Here is a 23,567-nt window from a genome sequence, read left to right on the forward strand (position 1 = left end):
TTGGTTAAATTTGGGACAGTAAGCCAGTGAATGATAAGGATGTGTTAGAGGCAGTAATCATAGATTCATATATGGGATTTTTACTTCTAACTTATCTTTTTCATGACTACTCAAGAGACAAACTCTGCCAAAAACTTCGCTCTCTCTGGTTTTTTTTTTTTTTTTTCCTGGGGTCAGGGCTGGGCATTCCGCTTTGCCTCTAGACTAGCTTGCAATATCTAGGACTTTATAAACAATGTGGATTATTTTATTATATACTATATCATATAATGGCCTCTTATAATTGATGTTGTATGTTATATATATATATATATATTTATATATATATATCATAGATTGCGATCTCTACCGCAATTTCTTCACACACTGCCATAGTTGGGCACATAATCAAAGTGTCTCTGTAAATTTCATTTTCAATCTTTTGAGATTGTTGTAAAAATGTCCGTGAAATGATGGGAAGGATGTAAAAAAACTACTACTTCTGATCTTAAATATAAAAATTAGTTGACTAATTTAAGTAAATTAAATAAATAAGTTAAGTTAGTTATCTGTAATAAATAGGTGTTGTTTTTTCTAAAATATTCTTACTAATTAAGCGTATTGGCTAGAATTACCATTATTAGAATAACTATCTTGAAAAAAAATACATAAATACGAGAGACAAAGTAGATCATGATCTTATATTTAATATCAGAATAAAAATTAAAATAAGTTTTATATTAAGGATAAGAGGTAGAACAACAAAAACCGGATCCTTTAAATTAATCATGTGTTGAAAACACTTCTAGATTCTCTTATGGAGGGAGAGAGAAAAGAAGCATATGATGAGAGAAGTGAATGTGGATGTAACAGTAGGCCCAAAGTGTCCACAGAGCGGGGCTGGAGAATCTGGAAGGCCCACTTAATTGGGGAAATTAGAAAAAGAACAACAAAGATAGGTCCCCGCCACCTTCGCGTCGCCATTGAACTGGTCATAAATCGTAAGAGCATGCGTCATGTGCCCGGCTCACGCCCCACACGATGATGACCCTTTTGCCACGCGCCTCTCCCTCGTGTTTCCTTTCCTCACTTTTCAATGTATATGAACTTCTAAATGGGCATACTTGAAATTAAAATATAGAAAGACAATTGTAAAGATTACGTATCTCATATGGGCATTGTCAACGACAATCTATAAGAAACTTCACTTTTATGCTATACATCAATTTTAATGTCATTGGAACAATTTTCATTTTATGTTCCGAAGCCAATTCAAAATCAGATGCAAGTGATTTGTCGTATATAGTACTATCTTGGCCGTTTGTTTATACTTTAAAAAACATTGATTTTGATTAAGTTATATAAGAGAAATGCTGGAACAACTTTAATTTAAATTATTAAATTTATAACAGTTTGTTTCCAAAAAAACTGTTCTTAACTCATATTAATAAGATCTGGCCCCCAAAAAAAACATACTACTTATAAACTAAAAGTGAGATGATTCTTTGAACCCCACCCCCACAATGAAGACGCGTTAGGCTTGTTAGTAGTCTTTGCAGTGCTGCTTTGAATTAATTGTGGATAATTGATTTTGTGTTATATTCCTTCTATTTTTATTTATAAGTTTTAAATTAAAAAAAAATCTATTTTATACTCGAAGTTTAATTTATGATTTGTTTGAGCATTTAATATATTTTTTAAAAAATTTTCTTAATTATTTATTCTCGTTCATTTACTATGCTCTTATTTATCACATTTTTTATATATTTTTTCATTTATTATAAAGGTATACTTATAAATAAAAGTAGATTTCTTACTTATTTATTTTATTTAATTTATTTTAAATAATTATCTATTATTTATTTGAAATTTATAATAATAAATCGGAGGGAGTACAATTTTATTTTTGGTTGTATTTCTTTCTGACTTTGACACTTTGTTTCTTCTGAAGTTTTCTGATGCATTTTGTCTTTTAAATAAAAAAAGCAAAAATATTTGTTTGAGCCGTCCTAAGCTGGCCCTACAACACGATACCGTCCGGAATCCACTGATTTCCGATGTTTGAGCCAGCAATAATTATGGCGGTGTGCTTCGGGTTCATCTATTTTTTCTGCATTGATCATTCTTTTTCTTTTTGAATTTTATCGATATAATTTAGTCATTTTAGTTAATTCTTAAAGCATGGTTCTGAGGTTGAATTGGTAATTAAAAAAAAGTTGAAGGACTCCAAGCCACATTTTTTTTAATTTTCAATAAAATCTACCGCGTTAAAACGACATCTTAAAATGTTACCTCTAATTCTAATTATAAGAGTCAGTTGACTAATTTAAGGAAATTAAAGAAATAAATTGAGTTAGTTATTGGTCCTAAATAGGTGTTGTCTTTTCTAAGATATCCTTACTAATCAAGTGTATTAACTAGAACTATAATTATTAAAAGGACTATTTTAGAAAAAAATTGAGTAAATGTGAAAAATAAAGTGGATTGAGATTTTATATTCAGGAACAAAATAAAAATCAAATAAGGTTTTATATTAAAGACCGGAAGTGATATTTATTAGCTTTTTAAGAACGGATGCCGATCAAATATGAACAGTGAGGGCGAATCACATAATTTATTAATCTAAAATCCCCCCACAGTCTTGGCGATCAGCTCAGCTCAAGATAGAAAAGTCAAATGTTGACTCACTAGTTTGCTTCGGCAGTTGGCACTCGGCCCCTCGCGGATCCTACTTACCACCTTGCATTAGCCGTTACCTAATAAGTAATAACTGTCCTCACCCCATGTGCCTTCACGCGCTTGCATGAACATAATATGCAGGGGAAACAAATCATGAAAATATGTGTGCGCTTTTTTTTTATTGGGAGTTTTTGCTCTAAAATAATAATGTTTGTTTATGGTGTTTTATTATAAAACATCCATTTGAACAATTTTACAAAATTGTGAGAAGTAAATGCGTAAATTTCTAGAATGCATTGCCAAGAAAAAGTAAGAGAGTCAATTTTAATATTCTTCCGGTTCTTAATATAAGACCAATTTAATTAATTTGATTAGATTAAAAAAGTTAGACAAGTTAGTTAATTATAAGAAAAGTGACACATTTTTCCTAAAACACTATAATCATCTTTCTTAATATCAACTCCCCCTTTTCTACTTGGTTATGGTTGAAGGAATATTTATATATCTAATTTAGAGAAAATTGATAAATATGAGAAATAAAACTAAAACTAACTCAATGATTGAGTCATATATTAACACCGGAGGAGTATTTTATTAACAATTAATTTTACGTTATAGATGTCTGAAGTCGTGTTTGTATCTACTTTATTTTGCAAGTAACCTTTATTATTCCTTCACTATTTCATTCATTTTGTTATTAAATTATTTACTATTTATCGGTTAAAATTATGTGTAGGATTATGGTTATGAATAAAGCACTCCTCCGGTTCTTAATGTATAATCTAATCGAGTAGTTGATGTTGATCCTATATGTTTAACTTATTTTATGGATTTATCAATTTTTTCTCAAATTAACCCCTATTAATACGTTCCAAACAATAATTAAGTGGGAAAAGGATAGGAAAAATTAAAAATTAAAAAATATACTTATAATGTTCCAAAAAAAATACATCATATTAACTAATTTAACTAATATTTTTAATTTATTCAAATTAATTAATTAAGTTTTATATTGATGATTTGAGGAGTGTATGTATTATAATGGAATAAATTTTTTTAAAAAAATCTCATATTCTTCTGTCTTACGTGTTCATTGAATATAATCTCCCGTGCCATAAATATCTACATTGATTACATCAAATGAAGACTCTGATGCTTTTAGATATTGACTCTTAAAAAAAAACTGTATTTTTATAGATTAAAGGAAAATCAGATAAGTTTGTCACACAGGAGTAACCTTTTTAAGAAGGTTCTGTTTTTCTTGCCTTTCATTTCACGCAGGCTCAGATGAACCTTCGTGTTACTATTTACTATGCTTTCAAAGATTGAAATCATTACTCGCTAGGAAAAAAAAGAGAGAAAGAAAGTGCCCGTCTCCGGAACGGCTTTCTTTTAATTAATTCCTTCTGTTTCTTATTATAAGAGACAAATAATCAAATTATGTTGATCAGAAAAGCAGTTAAAATTAGTTGAAGACAATTAATATGTAAAAAGTATAATATTTTTTCCAATAATGCCCCCATTAATAAAGAGAGAGTATGAGAGAGAATAATTAAATTATTAAAAGAAAAAGAAGTGGGAGGGAGAGAGAATATGAGTTGAAGACAAAATAAATAGAGGTAAATACAAAATCAATACAAAAAACTAGAGACAATTTTAAGTGTCTCTTATATATAAAACATGCTATAAGTATTAAATGTCTTTTATAATAAGAAATAAGGGGAGTAATATGCAAACAAAACAGTAAAAACATTGCGTCTTCACTCTTAATATTTCATTAGTCAAGATAATGATTTTCAACAACCAATAAATAAATCAAGTTATTAGGTATCAAATTGATTTTCTCCCCTGCAAGAAAGAAACAGCTAGCTACCAAACTCATCATCAGCGCGTGCGATGCAACCGTCGCGCTTAAATTCATTTCGTTGAACTTCACTCGCGCCCTCTAAACCGCCCGATGCGTGCTGCGCACCTTGGACGTTTTCTTACATCAGCCTTTTGGCTTCCTTTCTCTCACGCATCAGTATCACCGACCAAATTCCTCAAACCCCCTTCTCATTCTCTGCCATCCTTTCGCGCACAAACCCTATCTCTAGCCTCCTCCATGGCTTCCGAGAACTTCTCTACGGCTACTGCCGATGACTCCAAGCACGGGTTCAGCCGGCCGGAGATGTACAAGGAGAATCTCTCCGGCACTGTCGACGCATATGACCGTCACGTGTTCGTCTGCTACAAGAACCACGAGGTTTGGCCTCCGCGCGTTGAGGCATCGGACTCGGATCCACTCCCGAAGCTTCTGGCAACAACTGTTAAATCCCGCAAGAATGATATCACCATAAAGGTTTGCGGTTTTCCCCCTGTTAATCTGGTCATTAGGCTACTTAGTAGTTGTATGGCTCTATAGTTGAGTCAGCATTGGATGATGATAGTTGGTTCATGCGTTGACTTGGTGGTCTGATATAATTTGACAGACTAAAATTACCATATGCGAGGCACGAGAGGAGGCTGGCTTCTTGGATGGCGACGTGTTGATTTTCCCGGAAATGATCAAATATAGGTAAATCTTCTGAATATGTTACGATCTTAGTGCTACTTATGTTAGCTTTCGCGGAAGATATCATTGATTAGTCACTTTCTTTTGGCGTTAAGCCCCTTTTTGTATTTGATGAGCTGAAGCTGGACCTGATTTATCTCTGGATTTATTGCTCGGGACTGAATGTCCTTTTCGTGTAATAAGAGATAAGCCGTAGCTGAAATTTAGCTTGTTATAGTCTAACTATCCGATCCGACTATCAGAATATTAGTTTCTCTGGGAAGTATTAAGTGTGAATATCTTACAGCTTCGTAAATCTTGGAGTCGCTTAAAGTAGGTTTTCTTTGAATCCTCGAAGGCTTGTCTGTTTTTTGAATTCTGGCAGGAATTCAAGAAATTAAGGAATCTTGTATGAGGTATGTTCTGTTATTTCTGAGGTATTCTCTTTTTTGATTGAAGGGGTTTGACGGAGTCAAATATCGATAGCTTTGTTGAAGATGTTATGGTGAATGGTAAACCATGGTCTGCTGGAGTGCAAGATGAGATCGCTGGTTCATATGTTTTCGTTTGCGCTCATGCAAGTCGTGATGTTAGATGTGGTGTTTGTGGACCAGTTCTCATTGAGAAGTTTAACGAAGAAATTGAGCTTCGAGGTTTGAAGGATCAGGTATTTGTTTGGGCCTGCTCTCATGTAGGTGGGCATAAGTATGCTGGCAATGTAATCATATGCAGTCCGGGGTCAGATGGAAAAATTATGGGTCACTGGTAGGCTCTCAAATCTAATATTCTCTAATGTTGAGGAGATTCAATGTTGATATTTTAATTGTAGCTCTGGATAATTGATTTTAGGTACGGTTATGCTACTCCTAATGACGTGCCCGAGTTTCTGGATACTCATATTGCAAAAGGAGAAGTCATACAACGCCTTTGGAGGTCAGTGCTTATGTAACTGTGCATCTTGTATCATGCAATGAAGTTATGATTTGAAGGATATAACTGCTTGTAAAAACAAAATGCCGGTATAATCTTTTGGGAGATGTGAAAGGATTCTAGTTTTGTCAGCTAAATATATATATAGCCTGGTGCAGTCAAAGGTTCTAATGCAACTTGCTGGAGGTTTTGATGCCTATTGCTGGTTGAGTTGCAACTTTTCTTCCAGTTGCCACCCTGCCAGTGCTTATTTGGTTGATGCAAGAAGCTAACCGCAAGCACCTTGCATGTGCTAGGTTTATTTTACACAGATACAGCCCCGAGCCAAGCCAACAACTCTTGACTATTAGGCTAAGGATTTTAAACATGTGAAAAACCAGAAAACCCATCGTGATAACTTTTTGAGTTAGTGATCTTGGGCGTCGTGCACTTTAATTATTACCCCCGGTCCTAATTATAAGGTCTTGTTTGTAGATTAAAAACGAGGTCTTATAATTAAGACTGAAGTTAGTATTATTTAGGTTGTAAGTGATCAAAGATTGGATAACAAAGGGGGGAAACTCGTCTGAACATTATGCTTTGGCATTTGACTACATGATCAACTCATTGCCATTTGATCTTCTGAAGCAAGGGATGTATAGCTAACTTTAGCTCTTGTTGTTGCTCGTAGCCACTCATGACAGCCTATTGTGCTACAAAACAGATGTGATGTAGGTATAGCTTGGCTGTAGTGAGCACTAAATCCATTGTAGCTCCCTCCATTTATTATAGCAACATCTTTGTAGAGCTTCCTGCTTGTGCGATGTGGAAAACAAGGGGGAAAAAAAATCTACTAATGCCCCAATCCGTATCAATTAACTTAGAATTTTCTTCTTTATGATTTACTTCGCACTCTGCTACATCTGCTATGATGATATAGGCTTCTAATCTTTGTTCTCATCTGATGTATTTATTTAGTACTTCTATACTTTATTAGAGTCTAATTACTGTATAATCATGCATCTTCATAATAATATGATAGGAGAATCTTATAAAGAAATTTGCAACATTCTTCATCTGCAAAAGCAGTGAGCAAGTCAGGCCAAAATAAACAAATAAGGAGTCAACAAAAAAGTGTCTGCAACTGAATTACATGTGAGCCCCCTTAACAGATGAACATGCTATCAGTAGAAATGGACTGGATACTACTCTCTTTGGTTTGTTTGATGCCTGGTTTCACCCATATGTCTTATTTCTTCATTATGGTCTTGTCAAAATGTGCTCCGTACAATCACCTTTGAGTCTACGATATAAAAAAGTTCTTTGGTTCTTGTATTAATTAGGATATTATCTTTAATAATGTTTTAAGTGTTAATCTATGGAGTCAACTGCATCTTAAGCACTTTCTTAGTCCCTTATACAGGAGGGATGCTAAATTACATGCAAATTTTTGCAGGGGCCAAATGGGGCCATCTGTTGAGGAAGTTAAGGGAACAGATGATCATAAAGTTCCTAATGGAGAGCTTACTGACAAGGGCAAGAACGAAAATGTGGGTGGTTGTTGCCAGGGTGCTAATGGGGTTTCTTGTTGCATGAATCCTCCAAGTTCTGAGAAAAACAAAGCGATTAAAGAAACCACCGAACAAGCGCATCATAAGCGGGGGCACAAATCCAGTGGGAGCTGGCCCCTATTTGAAGAGCGTAATGTACGTATTGCTGTTGGTGTTTTTGGAATTCTTGCAGCAGCTACAGTGGCTTACAAAATTTATAGAAGGTCAGGCTAAAACGCGCTCTAAATCATGCGTGTTATGCCTGGGGGTTGGTTACCCTCTTTCTTTTGTAGAGACTACAGATGTTCGGTGAATGGAGGAATAATCATGAGAACCGTTTCTTTGTACGATCTTCTTCCGTTTGTTGGTTGAAAGCATTGTAGAAGTATACCTACAGTTCGCTGTTGAAAACACTACATGTCCTTTGTTAACAGGAGCACAACAATTTGTTCTTGCTGTTTAGTGTTCAGTCATGCTCTATCCCCACCCCCCCTGGCTTTCTTCTTTGTTTTTTTTTTTCCCCGCTGGTCGCATAGCAAGTTCAAAGGGTGCTGTGGTGAAGTGTTTTTTTTTTTTTGGAAAAAAAATTCATAAAAAGATTGTAGAGGGATACTTGATCCCCGAGAATGAAAAAGGGAGCAAATGACGCTTTTGCCACTTGTGAAAGTAATGTGGCAAACTTGGGAACAACAATTATTAATAGGAGTGTTTAGATGGAAATAAAATCATAATGTTAAAAGTGATTTTACGATATATATATATATATATATATATATATATAAGTATGTAAGAGAAGTTTTGTTTTTGTCTGTATAAAAATATTTTTTTAAATATGTATTTGGGGCAATCCAAACATTCCAAATGGCACCTTGGTAAATATATTGGGAGAAGTAGGGAGAAGGCATGTACCCATTTTGTCATTCTCTGTTGTGACCGGCCAACTATCTTAGAAGCCACTGGAAAATAACGAGGCATAGTTTGTGTAACGTCCCAGCTTGTTCCTGTCCTGAAAAATCCTCCACGTCAGAGCGCATTCGTTTGGAAAGATTCCATGTTGCTTTAAGAACTTCCAATTTGTTCAGGAGCTTCGTATTCGCCCAAAGCCCGTGGTGCCTGAATAGCTCTGCTGTAGGGGGAGGGACAAGGCTAGATACAAGCAACTTCTTGGGAGACGCAGAATTTGGAATGTTGAAATTACTGATTGATGCGCATTTTGATTTGAAAACATGTATTCCAACGCATTTTTGTTTCCTAATGTTTAACTGCTACTTATTTCGGAAATTGATTATCCCCGTGAATTTCCCGTTTTGTAAAATTACTTTCCAAAATTATTTTTAACATAAGAACAAAAAGCAACTAGACTTTTCCCGTGCTAGAGAATTTAACTTTTTAAATCACTCATCAAGAAATATAATAATGTGAAGGTGAATGTTCGTTTTCTGCTTTCTGACACTATCAGGAAAAAGGCTAGTGTTAGCTCCTCTTGGAAAAGAACGCTAAATCATCGGCTGCTAATTGGACATATGTTGTTGGATATCAAATCTGGACTTCGTAGACGTCTCAGAATATTATAACTTGACATCAAACCCTCCAGGTCGAGGGTTTGGAAATCAGCATCCATAGTTTTAAAAGCTGAGCATACCAAATCAATTCACATCACCAATATCTAATTTGAATCATACCAGAACTGGAAGATGACCTAACCCATCTTATGTACAGAGGAAGTGTCAAAAATGACAATAGCCTAACAATACTAAGCTGGTTATCAGATCCTAACTTGAAGTCTCCTACATCATTAACAGCCCAAAGCAGCACAAGACAACGTCATCGGACTAGAAGCTTCACACACGTCAGTGTCATGTATTGAGCTTGGCAATCATCTCCTCCACCAATCTCAAAGTACTCCCAGCCAATTCCTCACCTTCCTCATCAATCTCCTGCATTATCTGTTGTACAATCACATGATTCATCTTCTTACCACTTGTTGAACCATAATTGGAGCAATCCCTCAGAAGCAACAACAATTCTCGAGCCATCCCTTTTGCTCTCTGTGTTCCATCCACACTTAACTGAAGCAGACCAGGCATCACTCCTTCTCTCAATATCATTCCTCTGTATTTCTCTCTGCAACTCTTGCATATCAGAAGCAGTATCCCTACCGCATGCTCTTTCCCTATCATGGACCCGTCTTCAATAGTCTCAACCACTATCCTTAGAGCCCCTCCTATGCTAGCAGCCTCGCTTAATGCTCTCTCTGATGAATGCACAACGTTTTCCAGCAACCCAATTGCTTTCTCAGCCGTCTCACTTGATTTTCCTGAGTTGTGCATTAGTTCAAGTAAGGACATTGTTATACCAGAAGAGACTAGCAGAGGTGTTATCTCTTCACAGGTTGAGAGGTTATGAAGTGTGGCTATAGCGTCAAGCTGGGATTGAGTGTTTGTGCAACTTTCATAATGGCCATTGAGAATTTGTAATAGTAATTGGATGGCCCCAGATGAAGATAGTGCGAGCTTATTTGCTTTGCAAGAAGAAAGAGTTAGCATCGCAGCTAGTGTTAGTTCTACGAGTGGTTGGCTTTGGCATTGGAGGAGATTCAATAACACTGGTAAAGCTCCAGACCTGACGATCCGAATCTTGTTTCTGTTTAAAAAAAAAAAAAAGGAAGAAAAGAAATTTAGATATTTTACTAATCCGATAAGAAAAGCATTTGGATGAATTCGTACGATTGAAGAAATTAACATATTCTCTCCCTTGTGTTTGTTACTTTACTTTTTGGTAAAGGATCATGATGAGTGGATGGTAGAATCTACTATTAACAATGCCTAGCATTATTACCAAGAACATATTCTTCAGTCCCCCCAACAAAAAACGATCAGTTCATCACGGGCTACTTAAAAAGTTTAAAACTTTTCTAAGACTCATACTATACAAGTTCTGGGTCTGTGACATTTCCAGCAAAATTTTCCATAACCAGATTGTTCTGTTCAAGTCCACAACCTTTCGGGCGTGATAAGCAATCGACAAAACTGAACTACAAGATAAAACAAAAGTTTAAAACTTGAAGAATGGAAAACAAAGAGTGGATAATGGACTGAACTTACCGTTCACTGCCAAAGGCAAGACAGAGCAGAGCACAGAGAGAAGCTTCAATGGCTTCGTGATCTTGAGAATGGAGCATAGAAATCAGAGGCACCATTATTCCATTTTCTGCCAACTTGTGCCTCTGCTTGCTGCTTAATCTAGTAAGCTCCACTGCTGCTTGAATCTGAGCTTCTCTCTCACCCTTCCATAGGTTTTCCACCACCTGTTTCTCCATTGAACCGCAAAGCAGTGATCTCTCTGTGTCTCTCTGTCTTATTTCTCTCTCTCTTTTTGCTTTGTCTCACTCTGTATGTGAGGTTGTGGATTTCTCTTGCTTAGAGAGTGGTAATTGTAGCAATGGGATTGGTTGCTTCAAGAGGTAACGTTAAGCTTTTTTCACAATCCGTTGTTTCAGATACAAGCAACTTCTATTCTTTTGGGTCAGCTTTTCGCTCTTCGGTGAATTTTGGGTCTCTGGGAAATATATAATATCAGTCCCCTAAGAATAATGCTTTAACTTTCCTTATATAGAAGCAAACGCCGCTCGCTTTTTGCTAGATTAAACGTTTTACAAGAATGTCCTGCGGATTTTGTGTGTTTAAATTCATTATTGATTCTATTGGGATTTTCAAAATTTTGATTGGGCCATAAGGCTTGCAGGTAGGACAGAGAAAAAAATAAAATATAGATATTATGATTAAATCATTCTTGTTAATCACAATCATCACATTTATTAATTCTTTGCTCGGATATCCTTTTTTGACCATTGATAGTGGCGCCAAATCTTGGAATGAAATGAAATTGCTTATGTTATAACCAACAACAAGAAATAAAAAAAAGTGGCCACGAAAAGAATTTGGAGATTATAATTAGTAGTAGTAGGTATTCAACTTTATGTATATTATAATTTTAAATAGGACTCATGAGACTCGTGCTTTTAAAGGGGCCTGGCCTTCATAACAGTCGGTTTTATTCAAATGAATTCATAGTTAAGCATGTTAATTTAAAATTATCGTATCGTTGTTGTTGGTTTTGCTACAAAAAAATTATAATTTTTATGATATTTGTCCATATAAGTCTTCTATTGAGAATTTCCCCTACAATGCTATTGAATTACTTGTGCTCTGTTTGTGTTCTAATGAATTTCCCTCATTAAGCTCTTGCTGGAACGAACGTGCATGCCAAATGCAATGGTCACTGTTAAAATTAATAAATACTACATAAGTTAGATTAACGGGATTAAACTGTTAATCAATCAACTAATTAACTAATTAACCTTAGTTTGAGATGAAAAGAGCTTGGTAATCAATATATTCCTCCATGTCAGTGACCAGTTTGATGTGTCTGAAAACACTGGTGAAAAGAATCTCAGAGCTTTTGAAGTTATCTTTAGGTATAAGGTCCTCGGGTACTTATATTTCTGTGGTCTCTGTTGGAACTTGATATATGGCCTTCCCCTCTTTTTCTCGCTTCAAATTAATCACCTGTATACTTAAAACGTGGCATAATTTTTAATGCTACTTCCGCTCCTAAATACAAGAGCTAGCTGACTAATTTGAATTGATTAAGGAAACAAGTTAAGTTAGTTATTTGTAATAAATAGGTGTTGTCTTTCCTAAAATATTCTTACTAATCAACTTTGTTGGTTAGAACTATCATTATTAGAAGAACTATTTTAGAAAAAAATGAATAAATATAAAAGACAAAATAGATTGGCATTTTATATTTAAGATCAAAATAAAAATGAAATGAGATTTTATATTAAAAACCGGAGGCAGTAGCTTTTTTAAATACTCATTTATCCTGCTCCTTTGAACCATCTTAGTTATATTTGTATATTAATGTAAGATCAACAACGACGGTCCCATCATATTCAGACAAACAAACTTTCATTTAAAATACATGCATGTCAAATATAATATTCTTCCAGTCTTAAATATAAAACTCATTTTATAGTATAAATTACACTATTAAATTAGTTTTATATTTAGGACCAGAGGGAGTATATAGCCTCTGAATCCCTATCACAAGACGAACAGTTAACTTGAAGTTCTGTGAGGTATATATGAAGTGTGATTGTCAATTATGTACATGTGAAATTAAATAATGATACTTAAAACCCCAGGATTAAGGTGTGAAAACGTGAAATTGTGGCATCACGTAATTAAACACCAATATATATGGCTAAATTAACACAAAGCTCCCTGAACTATGGACCAGTTACATGTAACCTCCTTGATATTTGAAAGTTTAAACTCAACCCCCTTGATCTTTTATTTTTTTTATTATGAACACCTTGCCGTTAAGCAACTGTTATCTTTTTAACAGAATTTGCCATATCAGATCAAAACAAGACACCTTGCATCCTACCTAGCATCCTATCTAATATAATCATTTTATTATAATTATATTATTTTTATATGAGGATTAAAATGTCATTTTATATTAAAAAAATCTCTTGCTCATTAAATCTCTTCGATGAAACGCAACTTTTACCTTTCAATTCTTATGAGACCCTCACAGCATCAAAATGAAACTTCCAGCCTTGTTTAGTATTTCACTTTTGCCAATATTTATCTTTTATTACCCTTTTTTTTTCAAATTAGAAGTTGAGCTTTTATTCTTATATTTTTTGTCAACATGATTTTTCAAATGAAGTTTTTATTTTATTTTTCTGGCACAAAAATTGCTATTTTAATTAATAAAAGATTGTCAAAATCTTAATAAATATAATTTATTAAGATCATAAAATAAAATTATAACATTGTAAATGAAAGTAATGAGTAGGTTTTGATGAGCATTAAATAGGGAAAAAAAAGTAATGGAAGTTTAGTATTAAAATGTTAGGGGGTTATGTGCAACTATTTTAAAGTTCAGGGGTGTTTTATAAAATTAACTTAGATGAGATGCCATGTAAGATACCACGTAGGATGCGAGGTGCTTTGTATTGATCTGACATGGTAAATTTCATTAGAAAGATAACAGTGAGTTAGCGGCAAGGTGTTCATAATTAAAAAAAAAAAGAAAGATCGGAGGGGTTGAATTTAAACTTTTAAACATCAAGAAGGTTATATGTAACTGGTCCATAGTTTAGTGAAGTTTTGTATAATTTAGCCCATATATATATATATGTGCGCGCGCGCTCGCCCAGAGAATGGTTCAGCCTGAGGAGAAAATAATAGAGTCGATTATACTACCTCCGGTCTTAATTATAAGATCCAGTTAACTAATTTGAAGAGATTAAGAAAAGAAATTAAGTTAGTTATTTGTAACAAACAGGTGTTGTCTTTTCTAAAATATTCTTACTAATCAACTATATTAGCTAGAATTACAATTATTAGAAAGACCACCTTGGAAAAAAATATATAAATATGAGAGACAAAATGGATTGGGGTCTTATATTTAGAACTAAAATAAAAATTAAACAGGATCTTATATTAAAGACCGGAGGTAGTATATGATACGTGAAGTGTAAAAATTTGGAGTGCTTTACCTGAGTTGTGAAATGTGTACTGTTGGGGGCTGCCTGGTTTTGACGACACAATTATTATAATTGAGAGTACAAGTGAAGGAAAAACCCTCAACCAATTACACTTACAGCGCGGAGGCCTTTTGATGCTTTGACTGTGCTTATATGCGCGCGCGCGCGCACACACGGGGTGTTTGGTGTGCTGAATAGTTCTGTGCGCTTGTGTGTACATATACATATACATACACATATACTCCTCCGGTCCTTATTATAAGACCCAATTTGACTTTTATTTGGTCCTAATTATAAGGCCCAATCCATTTTGTCTCTTATATTTATGCATTTTTTCCAAGATAATCCTTCTAATAATGATAGTTTTAGCCAATATACTTAATTAGCAAGGATATTTTAGGAATGACAACACTTATTTATTATAAATAACCAACTTAACTTACTTCCTTAATTTCCTCAAATAAGTCAATTGGGTCTTATAATTAGGACCGGAAGAGTATATGACAAAGCCCTTTAGCTTATGTGCACACCCCTTAAAAATGAATAGTCATGGGATCAAATCCCCAAATGGTATGTGTGTGTATAAATATAGGGGATAAGAATATACTCCTCCAGTCCTAAATATAGTGTATATAAGGGTTTTATATTTAGGATCAGAGGAGTATACTGTTTAATCAGTATTTACAGAAAAATACTACATTTATGGAAATATTATACGATGTACAGAAAAAGGTCAGATCTCCTATAAGGAAAATTGTCAAGGATTCCCATTGAAGTTTTAAAATTAGTTATATTAGGGTCAAAATTTGTATAGATATGCATTTATACTAAATGGATTACATCGATATGGAAAGCGCTTGCAATGAATTATTATAATTAATTACCTGGGGGGTGAAAAGGGAAACGTTAAGGAACATAAGGATTGAAATCTAAGGAAGCGACATAAGGATAACAATTGTCTGAATTTGATATCAAAATGTGTTAAAAGCATTGGCCCCTTTTTTTAATTCAAAACACAATGCACCATTGGAAATTAATAGCAAAAACTTATGAAAGTGAGCAAATGACCTTATAATCTAGGTTTTTTTTTTGGGTCAAGAATATTTATTTAGACTTATTTATTAAAGGACACTGAAATGTCAAAGTGGTCCTTAAAAATCAGTTTTGTTTTTTAAAAAAGAGCTCTGCAACGGGTTATTGGGCCTGAACTGGGCCTGTTTACTGAGCGGCCAATGCAATTAGCGGGCAAATGAAAGCAGCATGCTTCCTCCCCTGCATGAAAATAGCACATGCATAAATTACGTGGTACTGGCCCGAAAGCTTCAAACATGGCCGATTCCCCGTCGTCGTCATCTTCATCGGCAACATGTCTGACACCATCGGTGCTCCCCGGAATCATCTATGCCTGCCACCTAAATTCTCCGGCTGGTCTCGAAACCTTAACAGCCCCGTGCAGCAAGAACCTCCTTTATTGGGATCCGCCCCGGATCCGATCGCCGAGGAGCGGGCTCAAACCAATCGCCGCAGAAGTCGACGTCGCCGTAAGAGAAAATTGCCGTTGCACGATGACCCTCAAGTCCGCATCGCAATGTACGTAGCCATGGCTCACGCCGGCCTCGCCTTGTCCCTCGCCGTTCTATACGGCGTCACCAAGCTCCTCCAGAACTATTGGCGCCCCATTCTTTGGGCCATCCTCTGCTCCATCCCTCTCCGCGAGCTTCACACTGCCCTCGTCTCCTTCTGGTCTCATTCCCTCAATCTCGGCCTCCTCCACGCTCTACTCGCCATTCCCTTGTCCGCCCTTAACGTCACCTGCTCTTCTCTGATCGATTCTCATGCCGCCCTGCTTCGCCTCCTCCGCTACCCTTCCCCTTTGCCCCAGAGCAAATTCGGATTCTCCAAGCTCATGCAATGGCTTATCTCTTTTGGGCTTTTTATTGTTCTTTACGAAAGAATTGGTTCTTTCTCTGTTCCCGCCTTCTTAATCCCTTGCTCCCTATATGCATCTGGTTTCGGTAAGGTCAAGATGAGAAAGTTAACTTCCATTTCAAGTATAAAGTTTCGGAGTGGTCATAATAGTTCATTTGGTTCCAAAATTAGTAGTTGCCTGACTTCGATCATGCTTAATAGGTTGAAAACGATAGTGGGGATTGGATTAATAATGTTCATGATCGTGGGAACTGTTTTCGGTCTTGTTTTCTTTTCTTATAAAATTGCACTAGAGGGGAAAGACGCAGTGATCTCATTGAAGGTGCATCTGCACAAGAACGATTATGCAGAGAGAATTGGTGTCAAGAAATGGATGGACGAGAACCATATACCTGAATTGATTGATTCTTATGCCACCAAAGTTTCTGAAACTTTGCTGCAGAATATTGATTCATTGGCCGCGTATTATAACGTCACGGAAATTGTTCATGGCGTGAGGAATTACCTAATTAGTCACTCACAAGGTTCTGTTAAATCCAGTGTTCCAGTCCAAGCTAACGTTAGACCAGTGTCTCAGAAGCTTTCTTATATTCAGTCAAGGGTAAGAAATGGACAGTGGAAGAATATCTACAGCGACATTGACGGGTTATTTAGGGAATTGGCGTCTTTAATTGCCAGGGAAGGCTTGATGGGGGAGCTTAAAGCACTTTTACGGGAGAGTTTGGATGTGTCCAAAAGATTGCTGACTTGCGGTGCCAATATATTGTTGTACATGGCCGTCTCCATAGTCTCTGGAGCTGCAGGGTTGGTGAATTTCATATCTGAACTAACGGTGTTCTTATGGCTTTTGTACTATTTGATGACTTCAGAGTCTGGGGGAGTGATGGACCATGTTTTAGATATGGTGCCAATATCGAAATCCACCCGGGTCCAGTGTGCTCAGGTTCTTGATCATGCAGTGAGTAGCGTGTTATTGGCTACTGCTAAGCTCACATGGTTTCAAGGATGTTTAACATACCTATTGTTTAGATTCTATCACATTCATTTTCTGTATACTTCAACATCTCTTTCCCTCATGAGTGCTATTTTACCCATCACACCAGCCCCTTTGCTTGCAACAATCCCAGCGGCTGCACAGCTAGCCATGGAAAAAAGGTACATCGAAGCGATTCTATTAACAATCATGCATCAGATACTGTTGGAATATGGAACACAAGCTATCCAAGATGAGATACCTGGGCACAATGCCTATTTGACCGGCCTTAGCATACTTGGGGGCATTGCTGTTTTCCCCTCTGCTTTGGAGGTGACTCTGCTATGTATTAGTTATTGCTCTTAATGCCTATTAATTATCTCTATAGATTTTCAAATCCAAGCCAAGTGATAAGTGGCATTGTGCATGTAGGGAGCGATAATGGGTCCTCTGCTGATGACAGTGATGATCGCTTTAAAAGGTTATATGCGGAATTTGTTCTTGGAAGCACCCATGAAACTGCACGGTGATATTTGAGGACCACTTCTCTGGTTCGGTTTCCTTTTTTCCCTGTTTCTTTTTCTATTGCAACGAAGTATTTGACATCGTTTTCTTTTATACTAGAATTGGTGTGGCCTGTAAATTATGTCAATATAATATGCAGCAACTACATCATTTTTAGCAGCAGCGATATTTACTGATATGGAGCCAACAACAGGAATGTATTTGCGCTTTCTTCTCCCCAGTTTGTGCCTCCATTCGCGCGCAGGTGCTTTGCTTGTACATCATTGTAATGGAAATAAAGCGCTATATTGATGTCTAACTTCTCATATCCATGTTGCTCCCATAGTTAAGCCAGGCTGCTTGCTTGACTTCTCTATAATACAGCTGAATACGGGCCAAACCAGTGATGGGAGGCAATCCAACCAAAGATTTTTTTTTCCTAAAAAAAGAAATTAACCATTGGAAGTTAATAAGTAGCTTTATCCTTTTCCTTGCTGCGTTTGATGCATGTTTCAAATCCGGGTGACGTTCTTGATGACATCGAGTCATCTAGTATGTTTTTGATGAGATGGAGGACATCTTTCTGGGACCCCGATGAGAGGACCACTTTTTTGCCCGTTCTAGATTAATGTCATTTTTTGTATGTAAACACATGTAAACATTTTGGAAACAGGCTTTTGGGGGAGCTGGTTGGGAGATCCTATTCGCCCCAAATTTTCTTGCTCTCTTAGTCTCTTTCCTCATGTCTCTGAACTGATGCAATTTGACGGTTCTATGCCAATTGTGAATTGTGCAAGGATCCTATGAGGCATGCACTCTCTAGTAAGTTGTGCCTAAAAAAACACATAACATTCGGTTATAGTTATAAGATCTCATTTGTAGACTATAAACAAGATCTTATAATTAGGGCCTGAGATAATATAATTTTTTTTTTATAAACACAAGAAGTCAAGAAGTAGAATTTACATACTGGTTAACGCAAAATGGTCTCGTCATAAAACAGGTACACATAAATTATAAGGTATATAATTTAAATTATATTGGAAACAAAAACTTGCACGTGGATTGTAAGGGAAGCTATTTACCCTTTATAAATTCACATTAAAAAAAAAGGGATTCTTTCTTCGACAATATTAATATAAATAACATACATAATTCGCGTACATCCTGGGTGCAGCACAAAATTTTTATAACTGGTATAACTCATTAAAGTTTTTATAAATTATATAGAGACAATAACATATTTTGACAATAAACATAACTGATGTATATTGACTGCGTGGAAGTCTTGTCTATGATCTATAGGAGTTGTAAAAATACGTATCCGTCTAAGGATATTCTTGATGATGTTAGACTCTCACGGATTGGAAAGTTGTACCGTACATATTTTTAAAGAGTTAATCCCTACTATTGATCATCTAACTAAATTCTCTCATTTCATAGGGAGCAACTTTTGTATCCTAAATCAACTATCTCTTATTATTGAGGGAGAAGTTGATAGAAGAAACTAGGTATTGTGTTGTTTTGTTGGTATTTTGTAAGGAACTCAATCTTTGATTTTAAAAAAAAAATCCCCCCCCCCCCCACAAAATGCAAAATTAGCAATAAAATTATTAATGGGCCGAAATGCGTGTAGCCCAACAATTCGTATTCTTTCGTAATGGACATCCACCCACAAAAAATGGAAACAACCTTATTCCTTTGTCTCCGGCCGCTTGAAAGAGCCAAAAAAAAAAAGAAGAAAAAGACCTAGTCCATTTTCGGAAAAGATCGAGTTGCCCTTCTCCTGAGCTCAACTTGAAGGAGGAGGAAGAGTTGCGGGGAATAGCAAAAGCCAAGCCATGGCAAAGAACGAGCAAAGTAAAAAGCGAAAGAGACAGAAGCAGAATCGGAAACCAACTCATCAAAATGAGGCGAAGAGGAAGGGCCTAGATATTACTTCTGGAAAAGGAGTTGTTGACCACAATCCTGGTTCTGCTAAGCGAACGAAATTGCAAGAACCCACCAAGGCCTCTAGTTTTCTCGACAAGGTATGACCATCTCTTGCTCTGCTTGAATTGTTTATATGGATATGATATGGCCAACAACAACAAGAAGAAGAAAAGAAAGAAATCAGAGACATGAACCTTTCATTAGGGGAATGTGGCTAATCTGAATACTGTGTGGGACTTGTAGATGCGGGAGAGGTTGTCAGGAGGGCATTTCAGGATGATTAACGAGAAGCTGTACACATGCACGTATGTACAACTCAGAAATCCTGCTCACTGTTATTATTGAACTATTGTCTTGCCTCACTTTAATAACATCTTTAAGGCGGTTTCATCAGAGACCTTTAGCTATTGATTTTGTATACGGTATTCTCAGTTGTACGAATGTCGCGATTTTACGCGTATTAGATCCCCTTTATTCTTCCTATATGTAAATTTGAAGAATTGAATGAGAATATCGTTTACTCATCATCCTTGCGTGTTCAGATTCCAGTGGCTTACTCAAATTCCCTGGATTTGTTGTTCTTATCATGGCTAGTTAAATGGTCTGGTGACCTGTTATATATTACTGTTTTATTTGATTATTTATTCCTAATGCTGTTATTGTGGTAAGATTTATAAATTTTTGGCGTTCTTTTCAGTGGGGAAGAGGCCCTAAACTATTTTCAAGAAGACCCCTCACTGTTTGAACTGGTAGGTATTGTTTCCAATTACAAAATTATTTTCGTAGAAAGTGCATATCCGACATTTATATTGTCATAGTCTCAAGTCTGTTCAAATTAAGATTGACGTTTGTGTTTAATGGAACAAAGAAACATGAACACACAATCATGCAATCACTTATACGCATGCAGGTATATTCACAGTTAAGCTGTTTGTAATACTTTGGAACAATTAGGAGATGGAGATATAAACAGAAAAACAGAAAAACAGAGGAGATGGAATAGGAAAGGACTTTTTGTTAGAGAAAGTGAGTGCAAGAATCTTGAACGCAAATCTCTTCCAATAAAGTAGTCCATTTGGAAGGGGACTGAACCCCAGATATAAGATAGTTGTTGTCAGTTTATTATAATCATAGAGACCAAACCCAACTAGCAAATATCCTAGTGAATTTATTATGCACAACATTACGTAGGCTAAAAATAAGGAGTTATTGGAATAGTGTGGAAGTAATGAAAGATATGGCCACAAGATGATGCAAGTATCAGCAGAATTTCCTTCTTCTGTCTCTATCCAAGAACCAAAGTCAGTCAGTACCCATGTTTGCCAAAACTTCCCGTTACAAATTTATTTGCATGATGTTTCCTTCTGAAGTATGTCTTAATAGGGGGCGCTGTATTAGTTTCTTGTTCGAGTTCAATACTGTCTTCTAAGAAGCAGAAACCATAATGCCTGTGATTTTTAGAGTTTCTGATGATTAATGCTGCCTCTGGCTTAAAGATTTTCACATAGAGAATCAGTGAAAAATTTCCATATTTGTTGTGTCTTGAATCTTGATGGACTAGTCACTAGGCTCCATTTTCTTTTCCATAGCAGTATGTTGATATCTTTGCGTGTGTTTTAACCTCATATTTATGCACATTAATAAAATAAACTTAGCAGTAAAAATGTAAGAATATGTCGCCATCTTTTTGGCAGCGCCAATTATTCCTCTATTTATCTGGTTAGCAATAGTATCATACAGGATACAAAATGCAAATGTCACAATGGCCCGAGCAGCCTGTCAATGTCATCATAAACTGGCTGAAAAAACAGAGCCCGTCTCTGGTTATAGCAGATTTTGGCTGTGGTGAGAACTTACTGTTCCCGACTACAGATTATAGTTGCTTTTTTATGCCATCCATGTTATTCATCGGTTCACTGCTTAGTTGTTTATTTCCCCATGTTATTCCAGGAGATGCACTCATTGAAAAAAGTGTGAAGAATACGGTCTTCTCCCTGGATCTTGTCTCGAGAGATCCTAAAGTAATTGCCTGTGACATGGCAAATGTATGTACTTCTGCTTTTAAAGGGCTGTACGCATTAAATAACTTTTCTAGCATTGGACATTAATCTTATTAGCTGCCTTTGTTTTTATACATTGAACTAAACAAAATCTGAAGAACTGACTTTTGCGTCTTTTGGTATTCACAATTCAGAAGAACGTACCTGTGAGTATCTTTTCTTGGAGTTGCTTTTTATTCACCATTTAACGACATTAAGAAAATATTGGTCCGTTAGCATCCCCAAAGAGTACAAAAGTGGTTTTTGGTCATCCCAATGTAGTAATATGTATTTGTTTACCTCCCCCCCCCAAAAAAAAAACTCTTTTTTTTTTTAAGCTCGAACATGTAATTGCTGTGTTGCGTGATTATGGGCGTAGTACACATTGAACACTACTTTTTTGGGGTAAAACATTGAATGCAGGGTCCAGAGAGGTGAACAATGCAAAAATTTTATGTTAAAGACTTCAAATTAGGATGAATTATGGAGGCCCTAATCTTTTCTGTGGCTACATGCAGGCACCCCTTGGCACCTCATCTGTTGACGTTTCTGTCTTCTGTCTTTCGTTGATGGGGACCAATTACTCGAGTTATCTTGAAGAAGCGTACAGAGTGCTTAAGCCAGGGTTCGCAACTTCTATGCCTTAAGCTTTTACATTAGTGATGCTTTTCCGTCAAGGGTCTGACTTAATATTTCTTGACAGTGGCTGGCTTTTAATAGCAGAAGTAAAAAGCAGGTTTGATCCAAATACTGGAGGAGCAGAGCCAGAAAAGTTTTCAGAGGCTATTTGTGAGCTTGGGTTTCGCTCTGTCAAACAGGTAAAATAATTCTCTTTTTAATGAACTCTATAATCTTCCCTTAGCTTGTGCTGACTTCTATAAGGAACATGCAGGATTTCTCAAATAAGGTGTTTATTTTATTTTACTTTAAGAAGAAGGTGAGTCCATTTTTCTCAACTATTTGTTATTCACAGTTAGTGTTATTGATCGTCGCTCCTAAAGATAGACTTAGCTTTAACCCTTTGTCTGTAGGATAAGCAAAATTCTAGGAGGGCGGAAGTTGAATGGCCTGTATTGAAACCTTGTCTGTACAAGCGCCGTTGAGACGTTGAGGCGATACCTCATACTGCTGATGCTAGTTCTTTTTTTTTTTTTGGGTATAAATAGTGGTTACGGGGAATTTGATTAGTGAGAGAAAAGTTCCCATTCCTCTTTATATATATATATATATATATATATATATATATATATTCCCTTTATTGTTTAGTAATAATTTGTTTATTACTTTTCAATATGAAATATAAACTATATATAATTATTTTATTTGATTTTTATTCTATTTTATTAAATGGTCTGTTACTAGAGTTCAGTTAAAAGGAGACGGAGGTGAACGACGTCTCGTATGCTATTAATTAAGGACATTTATGATTTTGATTAAATAATTTTAAACCTTGGTGGGTAAACTTTTCCTTGCTTGATAATTTGCAGCTTTGTAATTTAAAAATGGTGCGAGCTGATCGGATGGGTAATCATTTTTCGGCCAATAATTGGAGGCTTGGAGGATCAATTAGCTTCGTATATGATGTAATAACATGGTCAAAATCAAAATACCGCTTCTCTAATATTTTGTCGGTCCTTATATTGTTCATATCTTATATTATATACAGATTGATTTCTTAAAAATAATTATGATATCTTTAATTTCTGAATCTCACCTCGCTTTAGTTCTGATCCCTAAAAGATGAAATTATTAGTTTTTAATTTGATTCTGGTTCGCCTAAAAATTTAGTCTCTAAACTAAAAATCAAAATTAAAATGTAGAATATATAAGCATGTCAGTATAATACATATCAGGCCTGGCTAAGCTGGTATTGGGCCCAATACCTGGGCTACCCAACCCCGAAGTGATCAGTGCGGTCATCGGGAGGTCCTTCATGTGGTTTTTATGATTTTAGTTTTACCCTCATTTCTCGTAT

General features: G+C 35.9%; 4 protein-coding genes across 6 annotated transcripts; 3 read left to right on the forward strand and 1 right to left on the reverse strand.

Moving 5' to 3' along the window:
- The first annotated feature begins 4,610 nt into the window (after positions 1 to 4,610).
- On the forward strand, positions 4,611 to 8,112 carry LOC114729515 (uncharacterized). The gene is made up of 5 exons (XM_028916524.1): positions 4,611 to 4,999; positions 5,130 to 5,215; positions 5,651 to 5,956; positions 6,041 to 6,124; positions 7,557 to 8,112. Exons 1-5 carry the CDS (start codon positions 4,616 to 4,618, stop codon positions 7,882 to 7,884), a joined length of 1,188 nt encoding a protein of 395 aa, XP_028772357.1. The 5' UTR covers positions 4,611 to 4,615; the 3' UTR covers positions 7,885 to 8,112.
- Positions 8,113 to 9,181: 1,069 nt separating this feature from the next.
- On the reverse strand, positions 9,182 to 11,166 carry LOC114729517 (U-box domain-containing protein 3). The gene is made up of 2 exons (XM_028916527.1): positions 10,755 to 11,166; positions 9,182 to 10,293 (listed from the first exon to the last, which is right to left on the reverse strand). The coding sequence occupies exons 1-2, from the start codon at positions 10,967 to 10,969 to the stop codon at positions 9,507 to 9,509; spliced, it is 1,002 nt and encodes a 333-aa protein (XP_028772360.1). The 5' UTR covers positions 10,970 to 11,166; the 3' UTR covers positions 9,182 to 9,506.
- Positions 11,167 to 15,581: 4,415 nt separating this feature from the next.
- Positions 15,582 to 17,647, forward strand: LOC114729522 (uncharacterized). Its single transcript, XM_028916532.1, has 2 exons — positions 15,582 to 17,463; positions 17,550 to 17,647. Exons 1-2 carry the CDS (start codon positions 15,582 to 15,584, stop codon positions 17,645 to 17,647), a joined length of 1,980 nt encoding a protein of 659 aa, XP_028772365.1.
- A 1,741-nt stretch (positions 17,648 to 19,388) lies between these two features.
- Positions 19,389 to 22,819, forward strand: LOC114729504 (ribosomal RNA-processing protein 8). Of its 3 annotated transcripts, none has more exons than XM_028916503.1 (9): positions 19,389 to 19,651; positions 19,797 to 19,858; positions 20,251 to 20,302; positions 21,284 to 21,398; positions 21,504 to 21,598; positions 22,111 to 22,217; positions 22,296 to 22,410; positions 22,485 to 22,529; positions 22,624 to 22,819. In XM_028916503.1, the coding sequence occupies exons 1-9, from the start codon at positions 19,463 to 19,465 to the stop codon at positions 22,693 to 22,695; spliced, it is 852 nt and encodes a 283-aa protein (XP_028772336.1). In that variant the 5' UTR covers positions 19,389 to 19,462; the 3' UTR covers positions 22,696 to 22,819. The 3 variants fall into 3 exon arrangements, with proteins under 3 accessions (XP_028772336.1, XP_028772337.1, XP_028772339.1); XM_028916504.1 differs by having other exon boundaries at positions 22,475 to 22,529; positions 22,624 to 22,699; XM_028916506.1 differs by having other exon boundaries at positions 22,475 to 22,524; positions 22,622 to 22,672.
- Positions 22,820 to 23,567: the final 748 nt, after the last annotated feature.

This window comes from Neltuma alba, unplaced genomic scaffold (genome assembly GCF_004799145.2).
Source record: "Neltuma alba isolate B1F8T4 unplaced genomic scaffold, ASM479914v2 tig00012640_pilon, whole genome shotgun sequence".
Classification (NCBI taxonomy): Eukaryota; Viridiplantae; Streptophyta; class Magnoliopsida; order Fabales; family Fabaceae; genus Neltuma; species Neltuma alba.

Coding starts and splice junctions, on each gene's coding strand:
- LOC114729504 (XM_028916503.1), top strand. CDS start 19,463: ATGGCAAAGAACGAGCAAAGTAAAAAGCGAAAGAGACAGAAGCAGAAT. Junction 19,652..19,796: donor CCTCTAGTTTTCTCGACAAG/GTATGACCATCT, acceptor TGGGACTTGTAG/ATGCGGGAGAGGTTGTCAGG. Junction 19,859..20,250: donor GAGAAGCTGTACACATGCAC/GTATGTACAACT, acceptor CGTTCTTTTCAG/TGGGGAAGAGGCCCTAAACT.
- LOC114729515 (XM_028916524.1), top strand. CDS start 4,616: ATGCGTGCTGCGCACCTTGGACGTTTTCTTACATCAGCCTTTTGGCTT. Junction 5,000..5,129: donor AGAATGATATCACCATAAAG/GTTTGCGGTTTT, acceptor ATAATTTGACAG/ACTAAAATTACCATATGCGA. Junction 6,125..7,556: donor GTCATACAACGCCTTTGGAG/GTCAGTGCTTAT, acceptor AAATTTTTGCAG/GGGCCAAATGGGGCCATCTG.
- LOC114729517 (XM_028916527.1), bottom strand. CDS start 10,969: ATGGAGAAACAGGTGGTGGAAAACCTATGGAAGGGTGAGAGAGAAGCT. Junction 10,294..10,754: donor CTTGCCTTTGGCAGTGAACG/GTAAGTTCAGTC, acceptor TTTTTTAAACAG/AAACAAGATTCGGATCGTCA.
- LOC114729522 (XM_028916532.1), top strand. CDS start 15,582: ATGTCTGACACCATCGGTGCTCCCCGGAATCATCTATGCCTGCCACCT. Junction 17,464..17,549: donor TTTGGAGGTGACTCTGCTAT/GTATTAGTTATT, acceptor TTGTGCATGTAG/GGAGCGATAATGGGTCCTCT.